At 39.9% G+C, this 12417-nt stretch overlaps 1 protein-coding gene across 8 annotated transcripts in view; it reads right to left on the bottom strand.

The window, feature by feature from the left end:
* ZNF474 (zinc finger protein 474) overlaps nt 1-12417 on the bottom strand; it is a 225894-nt gene that overhangs the window by 118056 nt on the left and 95421 nt on the right. For 6 of the 8 annotated variants that reach the window (XM_082380383.1, XM_082380378.1, XM_082380385.1 and 3 more), the window contains one exon: nt 4315-4367. The exons of the other annotated variants lie outside the window; for them this stretch is intronic. In XM_082380383.1, the coding sequence (XP_082236509.1) occupies nt 4322-4367 (46 nt within the window). In that variant the 3' untranslated portion in view covers nt 4315-4321. The remainder of the gene's footprint in view (nt 1-4314; nt 4368-12417) is intronic. 8 annotated transcript variants of the gene reach the window in all.

The raw sequence follows: 12417 nt of genomic DNA, 5'->3' as shown, positions 1-12417 counted from the left end.
GAATGGAGTCCATTCTCTTCTCTCAATTTTATGCTCAAATATCTCACAAGACACTTCCCTGATGACTTTGTCTAAATAGAACTCCCAACACTCTCATTGCTCTTAGTCTCCTATTCTGCTTTGTTTTTCTTCAAAGAAAAATATTTGTTTTATTCCTCCTCCCACCCCTTCAATGAAAGCCCCAAGAGTTCAGGGATTTTGTGTTTCCCATTTACAGTTATATCCTAGTATCTGGAACATGGTAGGTACTCAGTAAATACTTGTTTTCTGTTGGTTTAAGATCAGCACTGTTCATTTTCTAAAGAGAATTATGTGGTGCGCTCTGATTCTCAAATGTTTGCTATCCCTTCCTACTGGGGGATTGATTCTACACTTTTCCCCATGGAATTCAGGCATGGCTGTGGGACCTTCCCTGGGCAGAAGCTTTAAGAGCCTGCATATGGCTCACCATGCCTTCTTTGCTACTCCTCCACAATCACCAGCCATGTCCTAGACAGAGGCTGCTCTGTCAGCCTGAGCCCCAGAGAAAATGCTGTGCAGCAAAGCTGCCGTTGATCATATGGATCTGTGGCATGTGTAGTAAATAAACTGCTATATTAAGCCACTGAGATTTGGGGTCTGTTCATTTCTACAGTATAACCTAATTTATCCTGACTGGTACAGACACCTATGCAACCATAGGGCCCAAGAGTACCTAAAACACATTTGACAAATTACACAAGTTTGCCTGAGTTGTTTCTTCCTAAACAACCTACTGTTTTCCTACCACAACATTTTCTTTGAAAAGATAAAATCAAACAGACAAAAGCACTGGGACATTTATTTTGGCATCATCACAAGTTATTATTTTATTTCTTCATGTCTTCATGAAAGAGCATTATAGGAGAAAGTAAAGTAGCTTATGGATTTAAAAACTGTTTCCCAAACATGGCATAACTTAAAATTGAGTAAGATACTTATAAATAACACTAATTCTAAAGCTTTGCTTCAGGCCAATTGAATAAGAATCCCTGGGACTTTTGTCTTCAAATCTGTATTATTTTTAAATTTACCCAACTGATTACGATGTAGCTAGTCCAAAACCCAGTACTTAAGGTAAATATCTCTGTACTTATAACCCTAGGACACATAGAGAGATATACAGACCAGCAAGAGTCCTTATTCTACCCCACTTAAAAACACATCCCAAGGTATGGCTTCTATAATCCCTCATTGAATTGCTATGCTACAAATTGTCAGTGGAATTTTTGAAAGATAACGTCCTAAAGAAGAAAATATTTGCCTTAGTTTCGATGGTCATTAAATGCAAATGGCTTACACTATACAAAATTCTCCAGGCAGCATCACTGAGATCCACTCTCATAGAAGTAGATAGAACTAAGAATTCCATTATAAACCCAATACAATTGTCTTCTGTTTAGACTTGTAATACTGACTTGGATCTAGCAGGAGAATTTCCTTTATTAATATGATATGAGTTAGTTGCTTACATTATTTTATAAGCTATAATTCAGATAAAATAGAACCAGTTACCAAGAATCTTTTAGGAAACACTGGAATTTTACTATTATGTGCCAGAAACTGTCAGTGTCAGATGTGAAGAAATAAATTGAGCTCCACATGGATATTTCCAAACACAGGCAATATAATGAAGTCTTGCTTCTTACACAAAAAGTCATTTTACCCCCATCCGTACTTCATCCCAAGAGTCCCTCCCTCAAAGGGATGAAGAAATGAAAGAAAGGGTTTCAGGCTTTGAACTTTTATTTGACTTTGATGGCAGGGTTGAAGGTCTCATAAAATTGAAACGTTGACTGAGAGGGCATTTGTGCTACCAATAGAATTGGAGCAAACACACTCACCTACCAATGCTCTGAAAGGAAACCAGAAATCTTACACCAGTTTGTAATGTAATTGCTTTTAGGAGCAAGGGACAATCATATTGAACAATCCCTTCTAAAATGAGCCGGGTAGTGTAATGAGGGTTACCAAGCCAGAAACAATAGCTGGAGCAATGTGGTTTGCTGGATGCAAGCATCAGCTCTGCCTGCTTAGGCAGAAACTCAGCCTCATCCAGATATTCATGCAGCATTCAGGGAAAAACAGAGATAAACATCTGCCATTGCTGACAGATGAAGAGAACTTGTCTACCACATCTTGGCTTCTTTGCCTTCATGTTTAGTAATGCAAACACAAATGAGTTTTTTCTTTCCCATGAAGTAACTAATTAGTAGATAAGTTATTTCAAGTCCTAGTATTACTACAAAGAAAAATAAATTCCTTTCTGGCACCACCTTAAAAGAAGAATTTCAATGGGATTACATTCCTTTAATCTATATGAACATAATAATACCTTCTTTTTTTAACCATTCCTCAGTCAAATCCCTATCACATGCTTTCTTCATTCCCATTTAAAAATAGCTTTTATATCTTGGATTTTATGATTAAACCTTGCCAACGCTAGTCAAAAGTACAGATTTTAATCAATTATCTGCATTATTTGGAATAATTCACAAATTAAAACACAATGTTTGAATTATTCAGAAAACTGGGGAGATAAATATAAATTACATGCATGCAGAGAGAAAGAGAGAGACAGATATGAATACAGCTCCAGAATACTAGGTGATCCTGCCATTTTTCAGGATAAATATAAATCACATGCATGCAGAGAGAAAGAGAGAGACAGACAGATATGAATACAGCTCCAGAATACTGGGTGATCCTGCCATTTTGCAGTTTTTCTGCTCAAATCAGCCTGTGAATTGAATGAAGGTGAGAGCTGCCTAGAAAATTTTACAAGTTTCTGCTTTTCTGAAATTTTAATTGGAAACATTTATAAATAACAACTGTTTTATGTGTGTCTCCCTTCTCATAATTTCAAAAGACTTATTTTAAAATATAACAGATTAGGTGCTTATCATCACAGGCTATAGTCACCTAACATAGTTATAAAACGTTGCTGGGAAAGGTGAAAAAATTTTTTCGGGCCTTAGGTCTACCTCATTCGTTTGAGAAGTGAAATGTTCCTCTTTTTGTCTCATGCTCCCTTCAGCTTCTAACTTCTACGTAATGGCCAGCAAATTTCAACTTATTCTTAAAGATTGTCAATAGAGCAACATCTTCTTTCTTAAAAGAAATCATGGAACCTCCCCCAAATCCACTTTATCCAGGGGGAAATGTTACTTTATTTGGGTAAAATTTTAAAGAACATACAAATTTTAGTTCTTACTTCTTGTTTATCTGCAAGAAAAAAAGGAAGGAAAAAAGATCTCAACGGTTCAAAAAGTTTTGTACTTTTGTAGCAGAGTTATTTGCTAATCTATGCTACATTTGAAATTTGAGAGAATAAAAAAATTCCCTATTAAATCCTTTATCATGCTTCATAGTACTTCACAGTAGTTATTTCATTTCTAGTATTTATGATTTATTAAATAATTTTATGTAAATATTTTTAATATTTTATTTCACATTAACCTACAGGTTCCAAGAAGGCAGGAATGTGCCTGTCTTACTTGACTCTGTGAAATATATTTTTAAGTTAATGCATAAATTTATTTGAATAAATGAATGGGTCTGAATGACTGAGCCAATCTATACAGTGGGAACAGAGACAGCCTTTGTGTTTTTGCCAGTCACAACTTGTCCAAGCCATTTACAGGAACTCAATCCTCAGTGCATAGATCAAAGATCTGATAATATTTAGAAAGTGGTCTGAGAGTTAAACGCTTTTTTTGCCAATTTTTAAGAAGTTTCTAAAATAATGATCCAAGAAGAACGGTGATTGAGTGAAGCTATTGTTACACACACAAAGCATGAGTTTCTGAGAATTTGAGGAAGCAGTGGGACATGCTGAACAGTTTGCTGTAGTGTCACAGTGGTCAACGCGCTAAGAATCCTTGTCAGAATACTGTATGACATCACTTACATGTGGAATCTAAAAAATACAACAAGCTAGCAAATATAACAAAAAGAAGCAGACTCACAGATATAGAGAACAAACCAGTCGTAACCAGTGGGGAGGGGGAAAGGGGCACCATAGGGATGAGGAAGTGGGAGGTACAAACTATTGGGTGTAAGATAAGCCCAAGGATGTATTATACAACACAGGGAGTATAGCCAATATTTTGTAATAACTGTAAATGGAAAGTAACCTTTAAAACTGTATAAAAAATAAAAATTAATTAAATAATTAATTTTTAAAAAAAGAATCCTCATCAGGGGTTTTGTACATCAATAAATCTCTCAGGACCGTTTTAAATTTGGAACTATGTGTCAAGAACTGAGATGGGTCTGAGATTTTAACGTACATACCAACAAGTTAGCTTGCCACAGTTTCATGGAGGCCGGCAGATGACACAGGACCCCTGGATCAGAGACACAGAACAGTTCATTATACACAGCAAGAGCAGTAACATTTCTACGCTAGTCACTGAACCCCAGGGCCCTGGGAGGAAAGCCATACTAAACCCGTACATGCAGTGGGTTATGCCACAGGAGGGGAACCTTGAGCTCAGGGAACCTGAATCTTTTATAATGGGGAGGGAACATGCCTGTACTTTGCTCTAGAGAGAGATGCTCTATTTCCCAAGGCTGTCCACTCTATACACATCCTTAGAAAGATAGCCCAGAAGAAAGGACAGTTGGTATCTCTGTTGCAAGATGTGCAGAAACGTGAGAGGCTCATGGAGAACTGTCACCCGACACCATGTCTCTGAAAAGTTTTTCCCTAGGGCCTTTAATAAATTAATTGATACACAGGGATGGGCACAAAGATATCCTCCAGCCCTCTACATGGCTTACACACGCTAACGTCAGAAGATGGAATAAGATGGGTGAAGAGCTAGAAAGCAAAGTGTCCAGCTAAGAAAAGAGAGCAGGAGGCAAGCACCCCTTCTATCAACTGGCTTTGGTGTGTCAGATGGGAGTTAAGACAGGGATGAGGAAAAACTCCAAATAAGCTATTCTGCTCTCCTGTCAGAATATATTGTCATTTGGGGCACGTTAAATCACTTCTCTTTATCTTATTCTTATGTGGAACCTATGAAAACCAGAATAACCCTTTAAAGGCTGTTTTACCTTCGCTTAACACACAGCTGCATTGTTATCCTCAAAGGCCAGAAAAGACACAAGAACAAGAGTTCAGATATGCCAGAGGTTTCAAGGGTGAAAGAAAGAGAAGAAAACCATTTGCCACCAGTCATGCAAGGATCCGGCACTGCTGACATGGAAATCCTCTGAATCTGGCTTATTCCTATCCTTGCTAGAGCACTTATATTAAAAACGAACAGGATTTTCAAGGTTTGGAGTCAGAGGGAGCCTTAGTCAAGCAGGACGATATGCCTGTTTTTTAAGAAAACATCGCCTGCCTTTGTTCTTTAGAGTGAGAGATCTTTCCATACAACAGACCCTCAGGGTACACAGTAAGTGTAAAGGTTTTTTCAAGGATAATAAAAAAAACTCTTGAGGATTTATAAACTGTTTCATCTGTCAGAAACTATTTATGCAGACTTAGCACATAGAGTGAATTATTCTTATTAAGCAAAAATTGAGAAAATTGCTTAAGTCTCACCAGAAGGTACCTGCAGTCCATCAGAAGCTAAGACACTCCATAAGCTATAAACTTAAGAGAAAAGAAATTGCATGTCTCTATGGATGTCTGTGGTCAGACGAATGACTCCAAAGAGAACGTATCCCGTCTTTGTTCCCCATGCTGCTATGCTGGGTGATTTTTCTATTTTTATCCCCTAGGGAACTCAGGGAGGGAAGACATTTGAAAGGACTACATCCCAAGGACTGGTGCCCTTTCCATTTCTCCAGTGATCTCTCTGCCCATACACAGTGTGTCCACTGTCATACAGCACATGCAACCTATTTGAGCACCGTGACAGAGTGTAAGGCACTCTTCAGAGCACTCCAGATGAATTACTTTATTATCTTCTGGCAACAATCCCCTGAGGTCCTGTTATTAATTTCATTGTACAGATGAGGAACCGGGGGATGGAGAGATTAAGGAACTAGCCAAAGTTCCATGTGTCACAGACGCCTCTGCTCCCAGAAGTCGCAGGATCGTCCGATCCAGCTGCTGACTCCACGGACTCACAGGGGAATCTGACAGAGCAATTGCTTCTCACAGTGACCACTCCGTCCAGACTCAGCTCTCCTCATTTGCCTAATTCCAACTTTCCGTCCTTTCTCAAACCCTTTGTCTCTTCTACCTTTTCCCTCATCTTTCTGACTTCAGAAGGCCTTACTAGTTCTGATTTTTCATCAGTTTGCCAAATACACTCCCACGAAGTGCTTGGCGCAGGTAAAGGATTAAGAAATGTTTGTTGAATAAGGTTAGAAAGCAGGTCATGCCCATTTTACTGGGCTCATTAGTGTCAAAACCACTCGTTGCACACGTCCTGCCTCAGGATGTCCCATCTTTGTTCTTTTGTTTGAATCCATAAATCCCTACATTTACACCTTTATAACATCTGCTCTATCCACCTACGATCAGTAGGACAGCACGCCAAGCTCAATTGAGCTAATGGCCCCATTATAAAAACATTAGGATGGCTAACTTCTTTCCCCAAGTTCTTATTTAAATATTCAATCAACACTTCTAAAACTGCACCAATCAAAATAATAGTTTTCCAAGACTCCATTGATACCACTTATTAGATCTGCACATAGTTTCTGTGAAATGAGCATCATTCTAGTAGCGATCACTCTCGAAGACCTGATACTCTGGTACTCCCACTGCCATTACAAACATCTTTAAAACAACAGGTAAGAGATGAAAACAAAGTTGGGAAGAGAGAAAATGTCTTTTAATTAATGTAGAGAAAGGATCCTAAATGTTATGTAAATCGTACCTGAAAACGTTACCACATCAAACAATCAGCAATATTCATTGATCTCTATTTTCCACAGCTTCTTAGGTTGACTTAGCTCGTCTTGGCTGTCTGCCCCTGGCTTCTCTCTCTCTCCTGGCAGAATATTCCTATCAGCTGGTTTTTTATTCTATGACCAGTGCTACTGTGGAACACTAAGATCTGAGTGGTAAAAATGAGCAGCTGTAGTCAGCTCTCCACATAAGGATGCTGTCTTCCCTTCAATTGCTCACTTCCTCACAATCCCAATTCTATGTTGAGAAAGGTCACAAAATGCTGACATTTTCTTCAAGAAATGGAGCATTCACCTTTAACTCTGGCTACTCCTCACACTTATCTCTAGTCAGGTGATCCTACTTGAAGTGGAGCCAAGGAAGGAAATTCACTCCCTTTTTTTTCGTCAGACATGTAGCTCAGGGTTCTGAGTGAACTTTGAAATTCTAGACACGTTCTGGGAAAATATTCTGGGGTCTAGACAATGGAATTTCACTGAAGGGCTTCATAGACTGTGGAGCAGACTTTGTCAAAGTGATTCTTGCCCTTGCAAACGAAGGATCTTCGCCTCCACCTACCCTCCATCCCATCACCAGCCGAATCCTTCCTAGACTCTCATTCTCCTCCTCAGAAGCCATTAGTGAGTGTTTTCTCAACTCCAACAAGTCTAAGCTCTTCCTGGCTTGTGTGATGGTCCATAACTTACGGCCTGTCCCTGAGAAGATTTTTGAGGTGGAGATCTGCATGCAGGAAGTATGGAGCCTACTTTCGTAAGTGATACCTGTAGGGAAGTAAGGAAAGCAGGACTGGGCAAGAGACAAACGTCAGGCTGTGATAAGGTCACAACAGAGGCCTCTATAACCCCACAGGATGCTTGGAGCTGGGACCCTTCACTGAGGCAAGAGGCCCAGCCTTTGCATCTTAACATCAATTAATCACTGGATATGGGTTGTCCCTGGAAAGAGGGTGAGACCTTGACCCAGACGGCTGTCTTCAGCTGAGGGCTGTTTCTGGAGGGGTCTTCAGCAGTCAACCGTCCCAGCGGCTGGAGGAAGGAGTGAGTGCTTAAGTCCCGAAGTGGGGGGTGTCTGGGTGGCCTATCATGACATCCACCATCCAATTTTTTTCTTTCTCCTCTCCACCCATATTTTTCTTCTAGCCTGGCTCTGTCTCATCAACATTTGTAGTCTCATATCCAGAATCCTGGGTCTTTCCTCTAGCTATGCCACTAACCTCTCTCTTTCACTCACGGGGTCTCTCTTTCTCTATTGAGATACTATCTCTTCTTTAGGTCCCTGTTGTTTGCTGCTCTTGCTGAGCACTCTATTATCTGAACACCTTCCATCTATGGCATAAAGTAGCATTTAAATATAGTGTCTTTAGTTGAAGCAGCAATGTTATTGGTTTGTGTACCTGGGGGTGAGGGGGGAAGGAGGCAAGAGAAGAAAAGGTATATTTGTCTCCTCATTTGGATTATATACTCCTTGAGGGTAAAGACCATGGTTTTAATTTCTTGAGCCCTATACAACGTATGAAGAGTGCTATGCATATTGAAAAGGCACAGTACCTGCACAAAAAAGATATATTTAGCGCTTAATTATGTGCCAAGCAAGCACTACTCTATGCACTGGGGTTTCAATGGTAAATAAGATAGATAAAGGCCCTACCCTCAAGGGATTAAATTCTGCTTATGAAGAACTAGAAGTCAGTTACTCATTTTAACACTTTATTAGTCATTATCTAGAATTAATACTTGCAAAGAAACTCTAATAGTAAAATCCTTTGTCTTCCTTACCTAGTGAAGACATCTTAAGGTAATGAATTAACCTTGAAATCTCAGTAATGTAACACAACAATTTGTCACCCTCATTGCACCCTGATGTGGCAGGGGTGGTGCCCTACCAATGGGAACTCATGGTCTCCAAGTTCTCTTCATCAGGGAAGGAGAGATCTCAAAGGCACATTGGCTCTTACCTGCCTCAGTCCTTCTGCTACAGTTCATTGACTATAATTAGGCACCTGGCCTTAAACTAACTGCAAGGGAGGCTGGGAAATGCAATGGAAAAAACAAATAAGCTCTGAGCACTAATTATCTCTGCCATAATAGCCAGGGTCTGTTGAGAACTTCTTTGTGACAATACTGTTCTAAGTGCTTAAAGATTCTTATCCAGTTCCACTGTGGTGGAGGGTCCATGTCAAAAATAATTCTCAGACACCAGCTGGATGTCCTACAATTCAACACAATTCTGACACTATCTGCCTGGAGATAGCATCAGATTCCACAGGCTTAGTCCTACAAAACTGCCCCTCCCCCCTCAACTGCAGGTGCCAATTGCAAATCCAGATTATCACCTGTGCTCCTGACCAACTAGCTATAGATCAGAGCTTCCAACAACACCTTCCTTGGGTCAGTTATTTTGCTAGAGCAGCTCACAGAACTCAGAGAAACATTTTACTTACTAGATTACTGGTTTTTTATGAAAGAATGTATACAAAACTTAGAAACAGCCAGATGGGAGAGATGAATAGGGCAAGGTATGGGGAAAGAGCATGGAGCTGTTGCCAGAGTTGCTACAGGTCTTTCCTTAAACCTGCCAACACCTCCCCACCCCCAGGCCCCTTAGCAGGAGTTAACATAAATCTTTAAGTTAAAGGGTCTAGAGATAAGAAAAGAAGCTACAAACAAACAAACAACAAAAAAACAGATGGAACCAGCTGGGACCAAGGTGGCCACAAAACCTGACCTCCAACTGACCTTGAGTCTCATTATATGCTGCTTTTACCACATTAGTGTATTATATGACACACCTACCAGTGGCCACGACCAGACATTCAGGAACAAAAAAGGATAAAAAGGGGGTGGCACCCCACTCCCTAGGAAAAAGCCCTGCCCCTTCCTTGGTCGACTAATACATATGCCTCACCATCAATGGCCTCACTCCTCCTCCCTTTGTCTTTACTCTTTAAAATTAAATCCCTTTCGCCACATGGGTGAGAAGTAGATCTGTGAACTTAGTTCCTGCTTCTCCATTCTTTGACCACTGAATAAAGCTTGTGCTCTGTCAATGTCAGATTCAGTTTCGTTATTAGGCTGCCCGAACCCCACCCGAATGGGAAAAAAACCCTCTCCCCACCAAGACAGAGGGGCTAGGGCCCAAGCAGGGTCCATATGACTTAATGACTTAATTCAGAAACAGAGCTACCATGCTCTCACCGGGCAAACTATTCCCTCCGTTCCTCCGTGCATTCACCAACCTGGAAGCTCTCCTTTGGGTTTTTCTGGAGGCTTTATTATGCAGGCATGATTGATTAAATCATTGACCATTGACAATTGATTCAGTTTCCAGGGCCCCCTCCCCTCCTCTGAGGTCAGGGGGTGGAGCTGAAAGTTCCAACCCTCTAATCACCTGTTTGGTTCTTTGGCTACCATTCAGCATCCTGGGGCACTTTCCAAAGGTCACCTCATTAACATAACAAAAGGCACCTTTAGTCTTCCAGCTCCTTCTTGTAACATCTCAATTCTCTATGTGCTCTGCTTGAAAACACTTTTTAAATTTTTGCTGTTTATGACAGTCATTAGTAGTTTAAGCCTTTAAATAAGCTCCCTTTGAACTAATTAGCCGTACCAAAATCTGCCAAGAACCTTACTATTAAGCTGAAACTATTGATAATTAAAATTTTAGGGGCTTCCCTCGTGTCGCAGTGGTTAAGAATCCGCCTGCCAATGCGGGGAACACGGGTTTGATCCCTGGTTGGGGAAGATCCCATATGCCGTGGAGCAACTAAGCCCGTGTGCCACAATTACTGAGTCTGCACTCTAGAGCCTGTGAGCCACAACTACTGAAGCCCAGTGCCTAGAGCTCGTGCTCCGCAACAAGAGAAGCCACCGCAATGGGAGGCCCACGCACCATAACAAAGAATAGCCCCTACTCGCCGCAACTAGAGAAAGCCCGTGCACAGCAACGAAGACCTAATGCAGCCAAAAATAAAAATAAAATAAATTAATTAAAAAAAATTTTTATCATCCACCCCCCCCAAAAATCCTAACAATCCTTACAGAGACTATTGAAACATACATGTTCTTTATGAATAGGAGTCTTCAGTGACTTGGGAAAGCAAAGTCCTTCCCAAGGGCTCAGATTTACATACAAGTTTTCATTCCTCCTATGCTACCCTGTCTCCTCCTATTCTTGTTTCCATGAGAACAAGGAGACCACAGATAATTGAAATTAGGTTTACCCTAAGGTTGGGTTAAGAAACTGGACAACTTGAGATGCCCGCACGAGGGGAGAGAAGAGCCTCTATCGCCACCTTCTGGGCTCCACGGTCTTCATCAGACTATCCAGTCCCACCACCAATGATTCCAAATCTCTAGCTTCCGGCTCCTTTTGCAGGCTAAATGCCCTCTGACATTTGTCAATCTCTCTGTTTCAGTTTGGGTGGAATATTGTTATGAAAAAGAAATAAAAACTTTAGCCTTCAGCATCAACTACTCTTTAAAATCATGCTAATTCATAAACAAGGATAATAATTAACCACGTCTCCACAGCATTCAATTGCTTCCAAGTGTTTTTCATTAAACCTAAGTGAAAACACTTCCCAGGATGCAATTTTAAGTGAATATTATTAATCACATGCCTTGATTAGCCTTGGTCGGTGGAATAAATAATTTGGCTGAATAAAAATGATTTTCTTTATGAACATCCTTATTTTACGAGATGGATATTGCTGAAGATTTTGGTTTCCTGAAAAATATATTGAGCTATGTAGAGTGCTTTTCCAGCTGTATGTTGATTTGCAATGATGTTTGGCATTTAATTTCATATGGCTTTGTATTTTAACTATCTGATTATAGAGAAACTATTGATGTGGACATCTTCAGGGTCTAAAGCAAAACTTTCCAAATCTTTTCTAGAGCACTTAAGAGAATAAACATTTCAATTTAACAAGATATATTTAAGAACAAAAACTCCCAGTAGTTAGAAAATTTCTGAGTGTGACGTTTTACTATCCTCAAACTCTCCATTCCCTGTGTATTCACTGCCCCTTAGAGTTATCTGAAAACACATGGCTGCGAAAAGGGAGATGCCAAGGGGTCCACAAAAAAGTAGAAAAGATGCAAAACTATTGTTACTGGTAAAACAAATTAGCATGGGTGGGTGAATGGAATTCAGGATTGAAGATTTATGATTTTGAACACAAATTGCATAGTGTTCCTGAATGGAAAGAGTACATATTGTAAAAATGCTAATTCTTCCTTAAAAAAATTTATCAATTTGATTCAATACAGATCAATATCCTAGCAGAATTATTTATGTTATTTGACATGTTTGATTCTAGAATTCATCTAGAAGAAGAGATAAGTAAGAAGAGCCAATTTTTTTTTTTTGAAAAAGAAGCAGGCCTTTGCCATACAATATCAAAATGTCCTCTAAAGATACAGCATGTAAACCATGCGATAATGTTGCAGAGATAGGAAAACAGATCGACATCCATTCATATATAGGATAAAGTAACTAATAAATGATATGGAAAAACTGCAATG

This window comes from Balaenoptera borealis (genome assembly GCF_965194805.1).
Source record: "Balaenoptera borealis genome assembly, chromosome: 2".
NCBI lineage: Eukaryota > Metazoa > Chordata > Mammalia > Artiodactyla > Balaenopteridae > Balaenoptera > Balaenoptera borealis.
Note: the sequence above shows the minus strand (reverse complement) of the source record. Positions and strands in the feature narration are given on the sequence as shown.